At 44.8% G+C, this 21,894-nt stretch overlaps 1 protein-coding gene across 4 annotated transcripts in view; it reads right to left on the bottom strand.

Annotated features, from left to right (window-relative positions):
- Window positions 1–8,591: 8,591 nt before the first annotated feature.
- HLF (HLF transcription factor, PAR bZIP family member) overlaps window positions 8,592–21,894 on the bottom strand; it is a 54,128-nt gene continuing 40,825 nt past the window's right edge. For all 4 annotated transcript variants that reach the window (XM_019981407.2, XM_070772481.1, XM_070772479.1 and 1 more), the window contains 2 exons: window positions 17,872–18,092; window positions 8,592–12,846 (listed from right to left, as the gene is read on the bottom strand). In XM_019981407.2, the coding sequence (XP_019836966.1) occupies window positions 12,631–12,846; window positions 17,872–18,092 (437 nt within the window). In that variant the 3' untranslated portion in view covers window positions 8,592–12,630. The remainder of the gene's footprint in view (window positions 12,847–17,871; window positions 18,093–21,894) is intronic.

Raw genomic sequence — 21,894 nt, 5'->3', positions numbered from 1 at the left:
CATGGGGTCGCAAAGAGTCGGACACGACTGAGCAACTGAACTGAACTGATAGTATGTTAGACCTGGGTTCGATCCCTGGGTCAGGAAGATCCCCTGGAGAAGGACATGGCAACCCACTCCAGTATCCTTGCCTGGAAAATTCCATGGACAGAGGAGCCTGGAAGGCTATAGTCCATGGGCTCGAAAAGAGTCAGACACCACTGAGTGACTAACACAGAGTATGCTAGAATAGGAATCTTACAAGTAAATCTAGCCTAAGGGGCAAAAGTGCGAAAAGGCCTCCTTGTTTTTTGTCCTGTGTTACTCTTGAATTCGTAGAAGGCAATGGCAACTCACTCCAGTACTCTTGCCTGGAAAATCCCATGGACAGAGGGGCCTGGTGGGCTGCCGTCTATGGGGTCGCATAGAGTCAGACACGACTGAAGCGACTTAGCAGCAGCAGCAGCAGCAACTCTTGAATTTCAAAGGCCAGAATGAGGACTCCAACCCTGGGCTCCTCCTTCCTTGAGTTTCTTATTTATTCCTGCAAGGTCAAGGAAAGGAGGAGTCAGGAAGAGTGAGAGAAGGAACTAATACTTGTTGAATGTCTAATATTTCAAGTTGCTAGGTGCTTTATATATGTTGCTTAATGCAAACAATATTAAGATGGCATTAAATGACTCTGAGGCTCAGAAAAATTAAGTACAGTGTTACTAGCCTAAAAGAGCTTCTCCATCATGAATGGTTAATGCATATTTGTTTATTAAGTAAATGGATATCAGAGACAGGGTTTGAACTCAAGGGTAATTCAACTTCAAAGCCTTAGTGTGCTAATCCACAAGCTGCAATTGGAATCACCTGGGAAATTTTTAAAAGTAGTGATGTCTGGGTTCCACCAACCGCAGCAGATATTCTGATAACAACTGGTTTGAGGTATGGCCTGGGAATCAGGATATGTTTTAAAGTTCCCTCAGGTGATTCAGATGAGCAGCAAGGTTTAAGAGCCTCTGTTTTAGACCTAATGCCCAGCTGACTCAAGGAAGTGGCTTCTCTGGGGTTAGATGTTCTTCCTAGTTCAGGCAGCCATGGATAAAGTGCGGGCTCACAAGGTATAAATACCCCAGCCCTACTGGACTGTGCAGGGCAAGGGGGGGCGAGGATCGGTACATCTGGATAGCAGAGGGCTCAGGAGCCCAAAATCCTGGTGCAAAATCCTGGCATCAACTTTTCCTGGGTGTAAGCTCTGCTCCAGAGACTCTGACTGGAGAACTCTTTGAGCCTTTGTCTCTTTCTTTTTAAATGTTTGCTTATTTTGGATGCACCAGGTCTCAGTTGCAGCACATGGGATCTTCCATCTGTTGTGGCCACCGGAGACTTTAGTTGCAGCTCGTGGGATCTGGTTGGTTCCCTGACCAGGGATCAAACCCGGGCTCCCTGTCTTAGCCACTGGACCACCAGGGAAGTCTGAGCCTTGGCTTCTTTAAGTGAAAGGTGAATGGTATCAAATAAGGATGTTTTATTTGTCACCAAACAAATATATATTCACAGAAATAGACTGACAACATTTTTTGTAATGTTTTCTTTTGGAGCACCTCTTCATCTTTTAAAATACACCTTCACATCTGTAAAAGAGAAGTGGCCTCCGGCCTCCCCCCTCTTTGAAGCTTGCCAAAGTTGCCGGTCAGGGATCCACATCACTCTCAGAGAATCAGTGCTGGTCAACCAAGGATGCGCAGAGGAGACGCAGCTAGGAGAGTTCTCTAGGGAAGCAGGCTGGTCTTCCAAACCAGAGGCTGCGTGTTTCCGGAGGATGCAGCACGGGTTTCTTTACAAATTCCCCAGACGTTCCCTCTCTGCACCACTAGCTGTGAATCATTGATCACCAGAAGTCACGGAAGTGAAACCTTAGAGGGATCCTCCTACCAAACTCTATGGACCAGGCTCTGAATCCATCCACCCATCACATCCCTAGAACTTTATTCAGATGGTGACTGCAGCCATGAAATTAGACACTTACTCCTTGGAAGAAAAGTTATGACCAGTCTGGACAGCATATTAAAAAGCAGAGACATTACTTTGTCAACAAAGGTCTGTCTAGTCAAGGCTATGGTTTTTCCAGTGGTTATGTATGGATGTTAGAGTTGGTCTTCAAAGAAAGCTGAGCACAGAAGAATTGATGCTTTTGAACTGTGGTGTTGGAGAAGACTCATGAGAGTCCTTTGGGCTGCGAGGAGATCCAAGCAGTCCATCCTAAAGGAAATCAGTCCTGGGTGTTCATTGGAAGGACTGAGGTTGAAGCTGAAGCTCCAATACTTTGGCCACCTCAGGCGAAGAGCTGACTCATTTGAAAAGACCCTGATGCTGGGAAAGATTGAGGGCAGGAGGAGAAGGGAATGGCAGAGGATGAGATGGTTGGATGGCATCACTGACTCGATGGACATGAGTTTGGGTGAACTCTGGGAGTTGGTGATGGACAGGGAGGCCTGGCATGCTGCGGTCCATGGGGTCGCAGAGTCAGACACGACTGAGCTGCTGAACTGAACGTGAGAACCTTCCTCAGCCCTCCACTCTTCCTAATTCTTTGCAATCCTTCTTCCATATAGCTGCCAGGCTAATCTTTTCTAAGGAGTCTGCTTGTGTCATTCTCCTGACTAGGATGAATTCCAAAGGCCTTGGAGTGACATGCAAGGACTTTTATGGTCTTGCCACATCTCGTTTCCCATCACATTGCCCCTCAGACCCTAGGATCCAACATTGTTGTCGCCCCTAGGAAGGACTCCCTGGTGGCTCAGACAGTAAAGAGTCTGCCTGCAATGAAGGAGACACGAATTCGACCCCTGGGTCAGGAAGATCCCCTGGAGAAAAAAATGGCAACCCACTCCAGTATTCTTGCCTGGAAAATCCCATGGGCAGAGAAGCTTGCCAGGCTATAGTCCATGGGGTTGCATAGAGTAGAACACTACTGAATGACTTCACTTTCACTTTCAACACATAAAAATGTTGTTGCTCTACTTCCTGTTTGTATTTCTTGGTTTTATGATCCTCTAATAGTCTAGGAGAGTTCTGGTCTCTCTCCCCACTGTGCTGCTACCTGGAATATCCCTGCCCATTGTTTCCTAACAAACTTGCTTTCCCTCACTCAGCTCAATCATCACCCTCCCTAGAGAGCCCTTCCACACCTGGAGGCCATCCTGCCCCCACAATGGAGAGGGAGGGAGGCTTGGGACCACTTCTGTTTATGGACTTTAAGGTATATTCCAAAAGATGAAGAAGTGCCCAGAGAAAGTTCCAAGAAAAGCTGCCATTCTATCTCTGTAAATGTATATTCATTTGATGACAACTCAAGCATCCTACTTAAGCATCCTAAACCCTTCAAAAATGTAAGACTTGCCCAAATGAACTTCCTGCTCCTTACCCCCCATCCATCTCCAACACCCTGCTTTGAGCTAGCATAATCTTCAAATTCAAGGAGCCATATATGTGTGTGTGTGTGTGTGTGTGTGTGTGTGTGTGTGTGTGTGTGTGTGTGCGTGCTAAGTCGCTTCAGTTGTGTCCAACTCTGTGAGACTATGGACTGTAGCCCACCAGGCTCCTCTGTCTATGGCATTCTCCAGGCAAGAATTTTATTATATATATGTAATAAAAACAAATTCCAAAAAAATTCCAAAAATTTAACATATATATGTGGTTTTGATCAATTACATAGTGGTAATAAAGGTAAATAAAAGTGGTAATAAAAGTAAATCACACCTAAAGAAATTTTAAAAATGGGGGGGCCTTATTTTCACAGAAAATAAAAATAATCTCAGTCTATAGATATGGTTTGACAGCTGAAAAACATGGAGGAGCAATACAAGACATAATTATAAGCCCCCAAATATATACATTAGAAACAAATTCAGTAATGGACAATACCATTAAAATAATGATTTCAAGGGAAAAAGAAATGACATACAAATTCCAGCTGCATTTTTCAAGTGGATGTTGGCAGGTATCCAGTCACTTGGGGTTTTGTACCTCATTGGCTACTTTAGGAAGAGGTATGCTGTGCTTTATGAAAATGCTGATATTTAGAGCAGCTATTGCTCTATTTGCAACTATTAATACTTGTGATGGGGCTTCCCAGGTAGCACTAGTGGTAAAGAACTTGCCTGTCAATGCAGGAGACTGAAGAGATGCAGGTTTGATCCCTGGGTCAGGAAGATCCTCTGAAGGAGGGCATGGCAACCCACTCCAGTATTCTTGCCTGGAGAATCCCATGGACAGAGGAGCCTGGTGTGCTACAGTCCATAGGGTCGCACAGAGTTAGACGTGACTGAAGCGACTTAGCACAGCATGGTACCACATACTTGTGATGAGAAATTTTAGATGTTAGCTTTATAATGTGCAATGTGGGTTCATGATTTACAAAGAATTTTAGGGAGTATGTGAGTCAAAAACTGGGAGGATCAGTGCTCTGAGAAATGTTAGGCCTCATTTCTAGGGAAGTATCTGAATATCTGGGGTGGGGGAGGGAGGCAGGGCCAAGGAGCCAGGGAAAAAGTCTAGGCTAGGGGGACGGTTGAGGCTGGAAAAGCTGACCTGGAGGTAGAGGCTGCTTCTCCTGAGGGAGGCTGGACAGCTGTGGATACTGTTCAATCCAGGAAAAACTGAGGCCACAGGAAGGCAGTGATATTCTGAAGGTTCAGCCCAACAGGTTGGGCCAAAATAGGGTGGCAGGTGTGTCCAGGAGGCAGGTAGACCTCAAAGTCCTGTATGTGAGAGCTGGGTTCCAAGGAGCCAGCCCCACTCCCCAGCCTGGGAGGGAGACTGGCAAAGATGCGAAGACCTCAAGTAAGGACACTGAACTGCAGAAGAAGGTTCTCAAGTCAGGGCGGACTGACCCCTGTAACAACCAGTCCCAGGATCTCAAAGGTTTAGTCCAGAGCAGGGTTTTTGTCCCTCATGTGACGGTCCAGTGATTCAGAGACCTCAGTCCCTTCCTCCTGGAGTCTGCATCTTCTCGAGGCATCTGCTGGAGCCAGGAGAAGAGAAAGAAGGAGATATTTGTGGGCCAGTTGTGAATCGATGCCTGGCTCACTCCCGCTCATGTGCCATGGGCCAGAATCCAGTTGTCTGGACACACCAAGTGCAAAAGGGGCTGGAAAAGGTGGTCTCGGTGAATGTCTAGAAAAGCAATGGGGTTTTGTGGCCTCATTGAGTCCTATTGTGACATGCAGGGCCCGCAGGATCCACGTGGTGTGCAGGCCTCTCTCTAGCCATAGCTCGGGTTCTAGGGCATGTGGACTCAGAGTTGTGGAGCGTGGGCTTAGCTGCTCTGTGGCGTGGGGCATCTTAGTTCCCCAGCCAAGGGTTGAACCCATGTTCCCAGGATTGCAAGGCAGATTCTTAACCACTGGATAGCCAGGGAAATCCTGAGAAAGCAATGGGTTTAGTAAGCTGCTGACATATTTCTTACTCTCGTCATAGACCATGGGGGCCCCAGTCTATCTCTCCATGTGATTAGCAGGAGCTAACAAGGATTGATAGAGGTATTGATAGAGGTATACAGATGGATATATGAATGTAGATGTACAGTGTGGAGACTGGGGCAGGCCTGAAGGCAGAAGCGAATGAAAGACGCTTGAGAGCCACTCATGACTTCTCGTCTCTGTAAGCCTTAGCCTGCCCTCACGCTGCAAGGGTCAGCCTTTCAGCACCACTTGGTACATTCGTTAAAGCAAAGATCTCCAGGTTCTCAATAATATCAGAGGCAACAGAGTTGACTTAAAATTGGTGATGCCTCATGGATTTTATAAGATCAATCTCAGAAACACAGCTAGGCCCATAAAGTGATCACAGCTCTCCCACTTACTCATCCAAAAGAGGCATGTCACCTAAACATAGTCTAGGATTTACAAAATAAAAGTGCGCCCACTAAAATACACAACGTAGAGTCTGACTCCATTGTAGCACATCGCTAGTGAAATTAAATCAAGCAATACTTATTAATAATTGCTATTATTACCACAAAAAGCAAATATTTGTTGAATTCCTGTTATACTCTGGACATTGATCCAAGTGTTTGAAATGCATGTTCTCACTTAATCCTGCTGCTGCTAAGTCGCTTCAGTCATGTCCAACTCTGTGTGACCCCACAGATGGCAGCCCACCAGGCCCCGCCGTCCCTGGGATTCTCCAGGCAAGAACACTGGAGTGGGTTGCCATTTCCTCCTCCAATGCATGAAAGTGAAAAGTGAAAGTGAAGTCGCTCAGTCGTGTCCGACTCTTAGCAACCCCATGGACTGCAGCCTACCAGGCTCCTCCGTCCATGGGATTTTCCAGGCAAGAGTACTGGAGTGGGGTGCCATTGCCTTCTCCCCTCACTTAATCCTACAACAACCCTACGGACAGTAGTAGTATGTCTGTTTTGCAAGTAAAACTCAGGGTGCTTTGGTGAATTGTCTATGGTCACACAGTAAATAACAGAGGGGTATTTAAGTCCAGGTTTGCATGCCCTGGGCTCACCCTCCTAATCACAGCAATTGCCTTTTGCCTTTGCTGAGTCCCTCATTTAAGTCACGGGGAATAGCAGCACAGAACACAAACTTGGGACTCAGACATCCTGTCTGGGTTTAAATTCTGCTTCCTTCATTTCCATGAACCTGTTTCTTTACCTGTAAAACAGGAAAAATATTGGTAGCAATTTCATAGCATAAGAATTAAGTGAGATGTGGCAGGTACAAGGCTTAGGACTCAGTAACTTTTGCCTTTTCCTATTGTGCCAGGCTTTGCACAATGAAAAGTCAGAGAGGGGCCTTTGCGCCCAAGTCTTCACTGACTCAAAGCACAGAGGAGCAGAAGACGCTCACCACTTTCTTCACTTGGGACTTTCTCCTTCAGTAGTTCCCTTACCTTTATTACCAAGGAGCCATCTCCCAACCACAGAGGCAAGATTTCCATAATTTCCACCCAGATCCCGGCTAAAGACACACAAAGAGACTTCCAAGCCAGTGATTTTCAAAGAAGGAATGGTTGCTGTGTTTTGAAGAGAAAGGGCTTGGGGGCGGATGGTGTGTTCACGTTTAAATGTGAGTGGAAAAGCCACCCCCAAGGCAGCATGTGACTGGCTCAGGGACTGAGTGACTGTGAGTGATGGGGGCATCTGCAGCGGGGCTTCTCATCAGTTCCTGCCATCTGAGACTCAAAAGTCTCTCCAGGCGTGGAGAAGCAATCATTCCATCTAAGAGCTGAAAATGCAAAAACACAGAATCACCTACTCAGAGAACCTGAAGGTCATTGTGCCTATTCCTCTGAGGAAGGAGAAAGCAATTTGATGGTGGTGAAATAGAGCTAACTCTGAATTATGACTGCTTAAACTGGAAGGGGCCACCTGATGGATGTCCCCCAAGCTTGGCCAAAGCTCGGATCTACTAGGGGTGTCGGAATACAAACCACACCCATGCTGGGGCGTCACGATTTCCCTCCCCACCAGCCACCTGCCCCTTCTTCTGCACAGAATTGTTTTCTGCCTTCTTTGGAGGAACGAATGGTCTGAAATACTGAATTGGAAAAAGTGCTCCAGGCACACATTCGACTCCCTGGGTCCCCATGGCAGTTATTTATTGAGGGCTGACAATGAGCCAGACTATGCATTTGTTATGTCATTAGTTCTCCCCATGACCCCCAGGGATGGAGAGTGGAAGTTCATCTCACAGAGGAGGAGATTAAAAATGCTCCGTGGCTGTTCAAGGTCACACACCTATGAAGTGACAGCTCTGAATCACTGGGCTCCTCACTGGAGCCCTTTCTCTTCTGCCAGAGATGCTGAGCTCCTTGGCTGAGGCTGTGGCCCACGCAGCAGCAGTATTCTGAGCTTCCCAGGTGACTCTAATGGGTTGCCTGGGCTGGGAACCACCACACTACATCACCTCTCCTGTAAATCAGGGATTTTTTATTCCATATTGCAGCACAGATTCCTGTGTGGGGTGGGAAGCCATGGATCCCCTCTACAGAAAATTGTTTATGTACAAAAAGTTGCATGCAATTCCAGGTCATTACAGAAGTTTTGAAGCTTCTACATGGATTCCCCCAAGGTCATGAACTCAGATGAAGGTCAAGTCTGTAAATCCTTGGGCTCCAGTTACTTGGCCACACATGCAAGTTAGCTGGGAGTCTTTAAGCAGTTCAGATTTCCAGGCTCTATCCCAGATGTACTGATTCAGAATCACTGAGTCTGTGGTCTAGTAATATGTTTCCAGATGATTCTCAAATATATGACCAGAAAACAGCCTTTGGATTGGTTTTAGGGGAACACCACTCTAAATAATGCCCATCTAATGAACCAGAACTCATTGCTGTCACTTCTACCAGCTACATAACCTCTCCAAGCTTCTACCTTCTCTTCCATAGACGGAGATAACAATTGTCCCTATCTCATGAGGTTAATGTGGGATTAAATATTCCTTGCAAGTGTTTAGCACTGGGTCTGACATGTAAGTACCCAATAAATGTTAATTTCTCACTAATTATATTATTAATCATCTATGTAATTAATCTGTCAATGGCTTCTTGGTGATAGAATTGGGAATAGAATCCGATATCCAGCAGACTATCAACAAAAATACATGAAAGACAGGAAACAATTCAAATTTTATTAAACATTAAGAATAACAGACAAAGTTTTGGACTTAACAGCATAAACAGCAACCAAAACCATGGTGTACAAACACACTGACATCAAGTGAACTTGTACCTGTTTAACAGATGCAATCTTTGTGGTGTTGCCAAAAGGATAATGGTGATTATTGTTACGTTTGGTAAGGTGCTCCACATGAAAGATTTTATGCCTTAACTACTCTCACACACACATACACACACACACACACACATACACTCCTCTACATACACTTAGCCCTCAGCAAAATGTACTGCCTTTAGTTGCCAAATCCAATGCATCATGATTAAAAACATGGCTTTGCTCATTTAAAAAATGGCATTAATTGTAGAGAAAACCTAGAGGAGATCTTAGCCTCCTCAGTGGGGGCCTAGGAGCCCTTAGAAGGAAGCTGGCAGACTGAGAGCAGGTGTCTATCACCTTCTGGAACTGCTCTGATTAACACGAATTAAGTTTTCCTAAAAGGAACTTTAGGAATAAGGGAGGCAAACTCCTTTGCATTTTACAGAATGACCTTTGTTTTAATTTGGGATGGGGGTGGGAGTGACTCTACTTAAAATTCTTATTGACTCTTCTCCAAACAGACTCAAGACCTTTCAAACATATATTTAGAATTGAGTTCCTCACAAAACCGGTAAGTTGGAAGGAACCTCTGGGCTTTCTAGCACTGCTTCCTCTCCACCCAGTGCTAGAATTCCATCTGCATGCTCATGAAGCAAACGGTCTTTCTGCTTCAAACGATGGTTTCACAGCGGCCTGTCATATGTGAAGATGAAAGGCCTGTCACTATCCTGCTCACTGTGGGTTTTGGAATGGTCAAAAGCGTCCACTTTCTCAAGAGGAGGAAGTGATTGCTTACAGCCCTCCCATTCCCTACCTATGTCCTCCAGGTGTCACAAGCAGAACCATAGGCTGATCAATTTTTGCCTTTCTTTGCAAGTCTAGTCAAAAGGAGGATGTGACCTTGTCAAGAAGTCCTAGGCTGCTCATTCCAAATCATGTCTAAATGATGTTGGCATAATATGATTTGGATTCATTTTTAATGGCCAAGTAATTAATCTCTGAAAGATGCTTATGATGAAAAGGTGAAAAATGACAACAGGACTCTTTTAATAGCTGCAGTCTGCGGAACTCATCTGACCCTGGATGATCCAAGTCATTCCAAATCGGGCCATGCCTTCTCATGTCATTTAGCAGGACTGCTTTATTTACTAGCTGACTGCCCTGGACAGAAGGCAGTGAGTTCAGGGGTTGAGTGCTTGTGTGTGGTGACAATGACCTACATATAAGGCACCTGTACAGACTCCAAAGCTTTAAAAAATTTAAAACGAGGTAGGTTTCTGAAACCTCCCCTGGCATGCCAAAGAATAAGTTTTATTATGATCTTTAAATTTCTTCTGCAGAAAACATCTGTGATGCTCATCAGATACAAGCAACCTAATTTCAGAAAGACTAGTACTCAAATACAGTTTTTTCAGTTACCATTTTAAACTTCAATGAATTTGGATTGTCTTCAGTACAATCCTTCAATACTTCTCCAGCTTTCTTGCTAGACATTGAACTATTTAACAATTCTGCTGCAGTTAGTCTCTTTACCTATAAAAAGGCCAACTCCATGCTTACTTGTGTCTCTGAATACCATTAATTCAGTTCTGCTTAAGTTTGATAGAGGTTTTGTTTATTTTATTAGTTATTTACCCGAACAAGGTTATTTCAATTCCAATATGCGTCCATCTCCCATCATAACCTGTAGCTTCAGATAAAAAGGGATATCTGTAGGAATATTCCATTATTCAGATTCCCCAAGACTATAACAGTAAGAGAGAAGCATTGCTAACAGATTGATAAGGAGATCACCATTAAAGAACCAATAAAGGTCATTAAAGAATCACATACTCTGGACACAGGAAACTACAAAATCCCACTGATAAAAGGGTATTTTAATCTTGCAGAAAATGTTTCTTTATAACAACAGCAAAATCTCTTAACACAAGTTAGTGAAACAAAAGAACAATCACCTTTAAAGTCAAGACAGCGATCAAATTATAAATCATACACATAGCACCGATATTAACCTTATACTGTGTAAGATGCATGTGCCCACAGAGGAGAACAGAATTTTGGGGGATGCTTGCAGTGATATTCATTTTTAGAAACTCATAATTTTGAAGTGAACATTTCTGTGGCAGATGCTTTTCCTAAAAATCACTGTATCATCCAATAAATATTTGACTAACATCCATTTTGTGGTTTTGGGTTTTCTTTCTGAGACCTAATAGGAAATAAGAAAACTCCTTAGATATTTTAGAGCAGAATTCGTCACAGCAAGCTTCGATACTGTTGTAAAATTTTAATTTAAAGCAGAAAACATGCTGATGTGTCAGTGACAAAATTAAAATATTTAAGACTTCAAAAACCCCCAAGCACTTCTCTGTACAACATTGATGAATATATATCTTTGCTATATAATTTTAAAACATGGAATAGTTTTCCTTTTCTCTTTGCTATATATAATATATGTCTTCCAAAATACATCGTCAGTATTTATATCTGAAAAATACTGTACAAAAAGAACTTCCTATAATTACTCTGTATAAACATTAAACAATTTAATAATCTCTCCTTTTGGTCTACAGTAAACACTTAAATTGATCGGATTAACCACAGTTTGTGACAACACCATCCCCTTTGGAGATACACCAGTGTCTTTTACATTCATTTTTCAGAAGTCCACTTAATAAGAGCACATACGTTCAAAAGAAAACAGAGAATAAGAAACATAAGCTCCAGAATCATTAATTTATGAAGCATTCAAATATGACACCACTAAGAAAAAGGGGTTTTACGAAACATCAACTTATTAACTTAACTGATTTTTTAAAACAACAAGGTATAATTCACAAAAATATATACATTACCAAAAAATGGGGAAAACTGAATCTTAAGTAATTGAATTGTATTGAATATCAAGAGGGATGTCGAAAAAGTTAACTAGAAAATTGGGGTTGGGAGCATGGGAAAAGAGAGAAAACAAAAGCAAACACATCAATGTCAAAAGCTGTTCCAAGATGCATTTTTTGGCTGTACACTGATAAGTTAACCCCTTGTTCTTAGACCTGGCGTTTCCCTCTGCTTCCCGGTCCTGGGGATGTTCTGGGCATGCTCAAATACATTACTGTAATTTTTGCTTTTTAAAAGACAGTGAAATTCTCAGGTAGGGAAAATATCCTACTTCCACTAGTAATACTCAGGCAGCATGCTCTAGCGTACAATAGGATTATTGCTTTAGGTACAGACAGTGCAAAAACACACTCTGTGTTCTATAAGAGTACTCTTACTCGCTGGAGTTGGTAGAGTTAAAAGGAAACTTAGTAGAGAGCAGTTAAGTAAATATGGGATCTAGTAAATCTAAACAGCACTTTGAATTTGAAGACGATTATCACCAAAACTTAAGAAGAGAGGAAAGCAACCTATAACTGAATGGAGCTGCAGTGTAGTGCTAAATTACTCTGTGCACCTTATTAGCATGGTAACTTACAGATTAAACAGAAACAAGAGCCTGTGGTCTTGAAAACCGAGATCTACTATTTCAGCAGGGCCCTTCTTAGTGAACCCGAGAAGGTCCTGAAAGAGTGGGCAGGAGCACACATGAAGCCACAGGAAAGGGCGGGAGGGGGGTGAGGGGGCGGGGACCAGGAAACCCGCGCGGTCTCCTCAGTCCAGTAAAAACATGGCACCTTTCGTTTCAAAATGGCGGGCGCAAAGGGATGTACAAGCGCGCACACACACTCGCTGACCACACAGGGGCACAAACACACACACACACACACCGCGCTGACCACACAAGAGCACACACACACACACACACACACACACACACACACACACCCCAAAACGTGAGTCCGTCGTGTTGCTGCGTCTGGTAAAGTGCTGATGTCAGAAAGGTCGGTCGCTGCGGTGAAGGCCTGTCCGGGCCGCGGCCGCCCGCCGCCCACCTACAGGGGCCCATGCCGGGCCTCGTACTTAGCCAGGATGTTCTTGCACTTGCCCAGCTCCTTGCGCAGGTCCGCCACCTCCTGGCGCAGCGCCGAGTTCTCCTTCTCCAGGAAGGACGCACGAATGGCGATCTGGTTCTCCTTGAGGCGCCGCGCATCCCGCGAGCGCTTGGCCGCCATGTTGTTCTTCCGGCGCCGCGCCCAGTACTTGTCGTCCTGCCGGGAGACACACGATGCGTCAGAGCGCGGCCGCCCGGGCCTCCCTCCCTGGCCTGGCCCTCCGTCGGGCCACCTCTCCCGCCAGGCAGAGCGCAAGCCCGCCAAGTGGGGCGCAGGCCCTGCACCCCCGAAGGACAGGCCGAATTCCTTCTCTTTGTTCAACCCCTTCCTTCCCTGGGCGCGTGTTCTTTCCGAGATAAGCTGGTACGGTATTGCTGGAAGACGACCTAGCAATGTCTGTCAAGAGCTGAACAGCCACCTCACGCCTGGGCTCTCTCCCTAGGGCAGTCCTCACTCAACCTGCGCACACAAGGGTGCGTTTTTACTAAAGTGTTGTCCGCAGATGGTGACTGCAGCCATGAAATTAAAAGACGCTTTCTCCTTGGAACAAAAGTTATGACCAACCTAGATAGCATATTAAAAAGCAGACATTACTTTGCCAACAAAGGTCCGGCTAGTCAAGGCTATGGTTTTTCCAGTGGTCATGTATGGATGAGAGAGTTGGACTGTGGAGAAAGCTGAGTGCCGAAGAACTGATGCTTTTGAACTGTGGTTTTGGAGAAGACTCTTGAGAGTCCCTTGGACTGCAAGGAGATCCAACCAGTCCATCCTAAAGGAGACCAGTCCTGGGTGTTCATTGGAAGGACTGATGCTGAAGCTGAAACTCCAATACTTTGGCCACCTGATGCGAAGAGCTGACTCATTGGAAAGAACCCTGATGCTGGGAAAGATTGATGGTGGGAGGAGAAGGGGACGACAGAGGATGAGATGGTTGGATGGCATCACCCACTCAATGGACATGAGTTTGGGTAAACTCCGGGAGTTGGTGATGGACAGGGAGGCCTGGGGTGCTGCGGTCCATGGGGTCGCAAAGAGTTGGACACAACTGAGCGACTGAACTGAACTGTCCAAAACTGAAAAAAATGGGCAACCCCTCCCCTCTCAATTATCAGTAGGAGCTTTGATAACTACATCATGATAGAGTCACACAACTATTAAAAATAATGATCCTGCTGAATCAGAAAGATGCTAGAGACATATCACTGTATGGGCAGAAACAGTGGAAATTTGCAGATCAATAGGTTCTCATCCCACTTCGTTTTTTTTTTTTAAGTAATAATATATATTCAGAAATAGTATAAATCCAGATACCCAGCTATTAAAAGTGGTGCCTTCAGAAGGGAAATTGAAGAAGGTAGGATCTTTGAGTTTTTATGTCCTTCTGAACTATTAGAATATTCTATAATGGCATGTATACTTTGGCAATTAAAAACAAACAATAAAGTTCCACTTGGCCATTGATTAATAAGTTCTTATTCATGGCTAGCATTTAAATAATTTACTATAACTTTTTTTGTTTAACTGTTTGTTAACTAGGCCTTCTTAGCCTGAGCAATGTTTGATTGTGGTCGACTTGAAAACAGTCCCTTTTTTCCCCCATCACTGCTCTCTCTGCCAAAAAAGGGAAAACCTTCCTAGAAGCATTAAGAAATGTAAGTCTTCTTCCATTTATGGTGCCACCAGGTGGGTTTTGCAACCCCTTTTTTTCAACACATTGCAATAGTAAATTCCTCAATCCTAGCAATGCTAATACCCGCAGTTAGTACCACCCAGAATAAGTGAGTCAGGTCAGTTCTTATCCTGCCCCAGGATTCCAAGGGGTATTTGGCATTGGAGGAGGTCACATGGTTTGAGGGCAAGTCTCCAAGCAAGTTGCAAGATCAGTGGTCTGCCTCATCCTTGCCCTTTACCCTCAGCCAACACTGCCCAGCAGACAGGAGGTGTGAGACAAAGTCAGTGCAGGCACCTTCTGTCTGCCTTTCACAAGCTAGTATTGTTCTCTTATTTATAAAGCACTCCTAGCTTACTATACATTTCATAATAATATATAACAAAGTGAAAAACATGATCTTCATAATGGCCAAAGAATTCTTAGGAGGCTATCCTTTGGAAACCATGGGGCAGGATTTGTTGCTTGCCATTGGGAAAAGGGCGTGGGGAGCTGGAGGAAGAGGAGAGAGGCCAGGCCAGCTGGCTGAAAAGAAGCTGGGAGGAGCTAAGAGAGCCTAAGACTCCGTGGGGTGAGAGGGTCTATGGCACATTAACAGTGAAACCTCCAGTTCTGATCGATGTTGTCTATGTTAGTAAGCCCCAGATCCACGCCCTTGGTAAATCAGGAAATCTACCACTCTCATCAGTGTTCGCCGAAGTGTGGTTTCCAAGATGATCTGAAAGAGGGACTAACTTAGGATGTATCAGAAGTTGCACACGGGGGCCAGGGAGTCGGGAGAACAAGGCCCTGGGAAATTGAAGAAGCTGTGTTTTCAGGGGGATGGAGAAGGGGTACCACCACAGGCCTTGGAGGTTTGGGATCAGGTCTTAAGGACCAAGGGAGTCACCAGCTGACCTCAGTGTAACAACCGATTTCTGAGCTCTTTTCACTTCTGAGGTACTTTCATTTCCCAGCCTCCTGTGCACATGAACAGATGAGCGAGCCAAGGTGTGAAATGTGGACCGTCTCAGGTTGGAGGGGAGCTGGGAGTAGGAATGGAGCAGGGGACACAGGAGGCAGGAATGATGGAAGGAGGGCTGTCCCCGAAACAAAACCAGCCTCCCCCGCTCTGTTACCTCAGAATGGGAGTGGGATGCAGAAGTACTGATTGGGGCTGATACATCACCTGTGCCCTTTCCCTCTACCTCCCAGGGTCAGATGCCATCTGGCTCCCGAGGCACCACCACCTGGCAAAGCACCCTCAGTCCAGTCCCATCTTCTTGAGGGTCTGTGTTTGATGCCACCTCCACTCAGCAGGCCCCTCCTGACATATCAGCACTCCCTTTTTCTCACTCGGGGGTAGGAACAATGTCAGTAGTGGGTCACCTCTGAATCCCCAGGCCCTGACTTGGCAGACACTAGCATTTGAAAAATATTTGTCAAGTGAATGAATGGGTCTTTGAAAGACACCAAGGCGATTAAACTGATTCTCAGTTAGGAACCAGTATGCCACCCCTTCATCTTCCTGGGTGGGGGCGAGACGCCTGCTAACCCAGATGAATGGCTCCAGAGAGGAAGGGCAGGCAGTGAGGGCCGCTTCACACACTCAGTCTGCTCAGCCAGCGCTGGAGGCCGCACATGTGGCTCCCACCTGCCCCAGCTCAGTCCTCCTGCTGCACAAGAAACACCTTAGAGTTCTGCGTCCTGTTTCACCCGTGCTCCTGGTCTGGGGCCTGAGGCTTTGCTCTCAACTGAAGGAATCCAGAGACCCCTGGCAGGAGAACGTTCTTGCCTATTCCCCACACTGGCACGTGGAAAGGCCACGTCCAGCCGCGGCGGCGGTAACATGTATAATTCCAGCACAGCAATGTTCACGTGGCCTCTGTTGCCAAGGTTACCTGGGTAATTAAAGCAGCTTGCTCCTTGCTTTAAACTTGTAAATTCAGAGACTGTGTAAGTCTGGCTAGAGGTTTTATCTACTATATAGCAGCACCTCTTCAAACTTGCCTCCACTCAAGAGGACATCCATGCTGAATGGGCTCCCTGGTTTAGTTTAAGAAGCCAGTTCTAAAATACAGAGAATTGGATGACTAAGAACACAAGGTGAGGAAAAGCATCCATTGAAAGAAGGTACTTAAACTGCCCAGGACCTAATCCCAGGGGCCCTTTTCTTATTCTATCTTTGTCTAACCATCAGTTCCCTGACTAGTCTCTGTCTTCTGGTGTGTTTACTATGCACTTTCCTCCTTTGAGTCTGACAGTTATTGAGGATGACAGTTATTGGAGGTCCTTGTTGTAGCTCCTGTCGGGGCCACATGCTGCAGTGATGTTTCTGGAAGCTAGCAGACTTGGGGACCCGGCTGGGTCTTGTTCTAACTACCAGGGCTCACCTTCACTTTCCTTTATCTCCATTTCCTCAGTGGTGCCATGACCATTTTGATCTAATGAGCCTCTGAGGTCCCCTTCACCTCGGACATTTTATGACCCTGCATCACCGCAGGTAATCTCAGGTGCTGGATGAGAGCAGTGACAAATCTGCAGGCATGTTTTCTTCCAGTGCTCCTTAGGTCTGAAAAGCAGGCATAACTGGTCTACAGTGGTTCCAGAATAATGTCCCAAACTCCCTATTTTCCCAACAGGAGTTCTCTTCATGTGAACCATGTTTAGGTTTGAGAAGTTAGAAAAGACCTAATTATGCCTGCTTCCAATGCCTTGAATGTATACAATCACATCTCTATTGTTCATATGATTAGAAAGCAGCATAAACACAGACAATTCTAAGCAATGGCTAATCAAAAATGGTTCCATTTTGGTATCAGTAGGCATGGCATAATTTTAGAAAGAATTATCTTCCTAAGGTATCATAAAGGTGTCGGATTAATTTTGTTTAAGTTGCATCTGATTTCCTAAGGTAAATCTATTTTCCTTTATAAATAATGTCCCTTCAACACAGTAGAGAAAAAAGAACCCCAAATTAACCTTTTGTTGAGATACTCAAGTGATCACTACGTGAGATGCAGAGTCAACATTACTTATAAATAGGGTCAGGAAACGCCCCAGCTTCCTTAACAACATCCCACCCTGGCATCCAAGGTTGGCAATGTGGAGAGAGGTCCTGTCTCGCTGTTACTCCCTGAGGCCTACAGAGAAATGGCAGCAGTTAATTAGCATTAAACTCCCAAAGGAAAGGTAACCCTTGAAGACTCTGAGGTCTAGGTATCCTTCCCAATATTTTTTTTTTCCCCTTTCCAACCTTGAAAGATCCAGATTTGACTTTACTAGGCTTTTATGGGTTTCCTTGCAGATAGCAGTGGGCTTGCTTCCTTCATGGGCTGCAAAGTACTTCATTTTATTGCTTTTCCTTATTTCTGTACATTATCAAGATACAAAAGGCATAGTACAGAAGACACCCAGAGAGGAAGCAACCAGCCTTGTCACGTGCTGAAAAATGGGGCCGAAAATTATCAGTCTTGGCCTCTCTCGACCCCGCTCTCCACTTGCCCACAGCCTGGTTACCAGTTCCCGTTTACCTTCAGGTCGTCCGGGATGAAGACTTTGCGCGCTTTCTTAATCATGGGTTGTGGCTTCAGCTCTTCCTCGGAGAACTTGCGTTTGCGAGGGTCAAACATCTCCTGGCCGGGGATGCTGGAGAGGGCGAGGTCGGCCGGGTCCGGCTCGTAGCCCACCGGCACCTGGATGGTGTCGGGGTCAATGGGGCTCGGAGTATTGCGGTTGGCTGGCAGCAGCTGGCCTGGAACAGCACGGGAGCTTTAGTTCGTGAGCCCTCTATGGGAGCCCAGGAGTGGGCTATCGACTGCCGTCTACTTGATGACACTCAGGACGAGGTGAAGAGTCTTAAGCTCACTTAAATGTGACCCCAACATCCCCCCTGAGGCACAGCAGGCTGAACACTTTACTCGTGTGTCAGATAGGGGGAAACAAAGACCCACGTACACATATTCACAAGCTAAATTAAAAAATGCCCACGTTCATCCCTTCCTATAATGTAATCCCGAAGCACCAACTCTGTGGCAGGTACTTTGTTTTTTTCACCTTTAAGGTTTCTTCCAAGTGAGTCAGGGAATCAGATTAAAACCAGCCAGTAAGATATAGTGAAGGGGTGAAAGGAAACCACACATGCTTGCAGAGAGCGGAGGAACAGGACACAACACAAAGAGGCCAGGGAACACTTCCCAGAGAGGATGCTTGGCGTAGCTGCATCTCTACACAGAGAACTGAGCCACAAAGGTAATCCAGGGACAGACTCAAGACAGGGGGTCAGGTTTTGAAGGAACCACGAGCAGTCCTGGGTGGCTGTCAGAGCACGAGACTGAGAGAGGCAGAAGTGCAAGAGATGTGGTCAGGAAGGTGGCCAGTAGGGATGTTCAAGAGGCCTTGAATGTCACTGAGGGGTTCTGAGCATGAAAGCAACAGGCGGAGCTGAGGTTTGGAAAGTGTGAGGAGTGAGCTGAAGGGGACAGGACTGGACACGGGAGATGAGCCGGCAGGCTGCACCTAACCCACACGTGCACTCCAGAAACACCAAGCAAAATGGAAAAGACATGGTGGAGATGCTCTAACTTCCACCTGAGGCAGCTGCGAACCAAGCCGCCAAAACGCACAAAGGTCCTCAGAGCAACAAGTTGACTGCGTTTTGGAAAGTGTCTCACTGGTGAATGTGAACTTGATAACAGACTGCAGTGTTTATGTGGGGAGCTCTGAATCCTAACTTCCAGTTTCACTTGAATTTTACAGTCACCCCTTTCACGCCCAAAGAATACACGAGGGGATATGCCTCAGCTGGGTCTGGCCCAGGTCCTCCTCTGCCTTCACTGCTGAAGGCCGGCTGTCACGTGGAACATCCTCTGGGTGCCATTAGAACCTACCCTGGACTGAAGGGCAAAGCCGTTGGCTTGCTTTCTGGCTAAACTGTGAAACCACACTTGTCTGTTTTTCAGAAAGGCCTGGTGGGGAGCTTGCAGAATGAATGTTCTGGGTGACCTTTTGGTCCTCACTCTGCTTTGAGCTCTCTTTGTATCCTGCTTGCCAGAGAGGAAGGGATGGGCCCCCAGGCACTGGCAGAGGATGGAGATTCTCATTAGCCAGGCTCTGCTTGGTTCCAGCTTCTAGTGGCTGCTGAGATCTGCAGTGGATGGTGTCAAGCCAGATTTGATCTTGTGCCTCTCGACACTGACTGAGAGAATGAGCCGTGTCTGACTCAAACTGGTATTTTATTTTCCCTTTAGGAACTCTCTTTGAACTTAATAATAAAGCCACCCCATACCCCCTCCACCTGCCCGATACAAACACACACACACACACACACACAGGCATAAATACCCTCTCCTACCATCTAATTGCTCAAAGTTACTTCAAGTACTTACGTTGTATTTAAACATTATACTCTTTCTTTATACATGTTAAGCTTTACACACACACACACACACACACACACACACACACACTCCTCCCCTACTGACCACATGGTCTTTCATCTTTCTTCTGTTTTATCCCCACCCGCTTCTCCCAGTGTGCCTACTTCAGAATTCTGCTTCTATAAAGAATATTGCTCATTTAATGGTGGCCCTCAGAAATGCTGGCTGCTGACATTCATTCATGGACATTCTAACAATTACACTTCACATGAGGCAGAACCTTTATCTGCATTCTTTCTCTTCAGCCCTTTCTTCCAATGGAAGTAGGTCAGCCCTACCTGAAGCATGGAGAAAACCTACCCGGACTGCAGATGAGTCAATGGCTTTCAGTGGCTTCCCAGCATCGCAGAGCACCCAGCAAAGGACCTGAGAAACATCCAGGTCTCCCTTCTCCCAAGATACCCTTGCATCATCTTGTTTGTCTATATTTTTGACTGCATTAACTCTGTTGGACACGTTTATTTCCCCCTTTATTACTAAATGTTAACAGTATCCCTGAGTAACAGGAGGGAGGATCTTTATTATTTTATCCTACATTTTGTGGATTTGCAAAATTTTATTAATAAGAATTTTCAAATTAAGAATCATTTAATTTTTTAAATTACCATAGATGTTCATTGCAAAATTTCAACAAATGCAGAAATGTGTCTCCCTTGCCCTCAATCCATCTTGCTGCTCTTCCCAAAGGATACCTTTAACTGTTTAGTGTGAACTTCTCAATCCTGTAGGCTTATACTACCCCTAGGTCTTACATTACTCTTTCTATATATCAGTATACCATATGCAATTACCCATGTTAGTACAAACAGAACTACTCTGTTCTTTTTAAAGGGTGAGTAGTTCCCAAAATTTGGATATAACAATTTACCTAATCATTTCCCAACTGATGCATTTTTAGGTATGTGAGGGTTTTTATAGAAGAGATTTCTAAAAGTGAGATTGCTCTTACAAAAGGCAAGTATTTTTAAATTTCTAAAAGCATTGCTAAGTCTTATCTATTTATACTTGCACCAACATTTGTGAGAGTTCATTTTTGTACAAATTAAATGATAAGTTTTAAAATGTTGCCAACCTGACTATACAAATATCACTATTGTTTAATTTACATTTCCTTCTTAGTAGTGAGACTGAACAACTCACATGTCTATTGGGTATTTATTTCTTCTCCGGTATACTACCCTTTTCTTATTTTTTGCTCCTTTTTAAGTGGATTTTGTTGCTTATTCATTTGTAAGCACTCTTTATAGAAAGAATTTTATATCAACTATGGATATAATCATTTCATCTGTTTTCTCTGTAGAAAATATTTTCCCCCAGACTATTTGTTTTCTAGCTTTGCTTAGAGTTTTGCACTATGGGTGAGATCTTGCACTATAATATAGTAATAATATCTTAAAAATTTCTTCTTTATGGCTTCTAATTTCATATCTTCTCTATCCCCAAATCATACTATATGCACACATGTATACATGTATATATACATACACTATATATGTGTACATATGTGTGTGGGTGTATATATATATATATACACACATATATATTACTCTATACTTTAATATGGAGAAGGCAATGGCACCCCACTCCAGTACTCTTGCCTGGAAAATCCCATGGACAGAGGAGCCCGGTAGGCTGCAGTCCATGGGGTCGCTAAGAGTCGGACATGACTGAGCGACCTCACTTTCACTTTTCACTTTCATGCATTGGAGGAGGAAATGGCAACCCACTCCAGTGTTCTTGCCTGGAGAATCCCAGGGACGGAGGAGCCTGGTGGGCTGCCGTCTATGGGGTCACACAGAGTCGGACACAACTAAAGCGACTTAGCATGCATACTTTAATATAACTATACTTTAGGATTTTGAGTCACCTATGATTTATTTTTGTATAACATACAAGCAAGGGCCTTTACATAATACTTTCCAAATGGATTAATATAATGGTATTAGTAAGATTTGATGTTTGAAAGGGCAAGTTCTGCCCTCTTTATGGTTCTTTTTGGAAGATTTTCTTCAGTATTCTTATACTCATAGAAATAGGAATTTCAGGATACATTAAATTATATTCTAAATTAATGGGATTTTGAATTACGAGTGAATGAAACCATAGGTTAGTTTGGGG

Source organism: Bos indicus, chromosome 19, assembly GCF_029378745.1.
Source record: "Bos indicus isolate NIAB-ARS_2022 breed Sahiwal x Tharparkar chromosome 19, NIAB-ARS_B.indTharparkar_mat_pri_1.0, whole genome shotgun sequence".
In the NCBI taxonomy this organism is placed as follows: Eukaryota; Metazoa; Chordata; class Mammalia; order Artiodactyla; family Bovidae; genus Bos; species Bos indicus.
The sequence above is the reverse complement of the archived record's forward strand: the minus strand, read 5'-3'. Positions and strand labels throughout refer to the sequence as shown.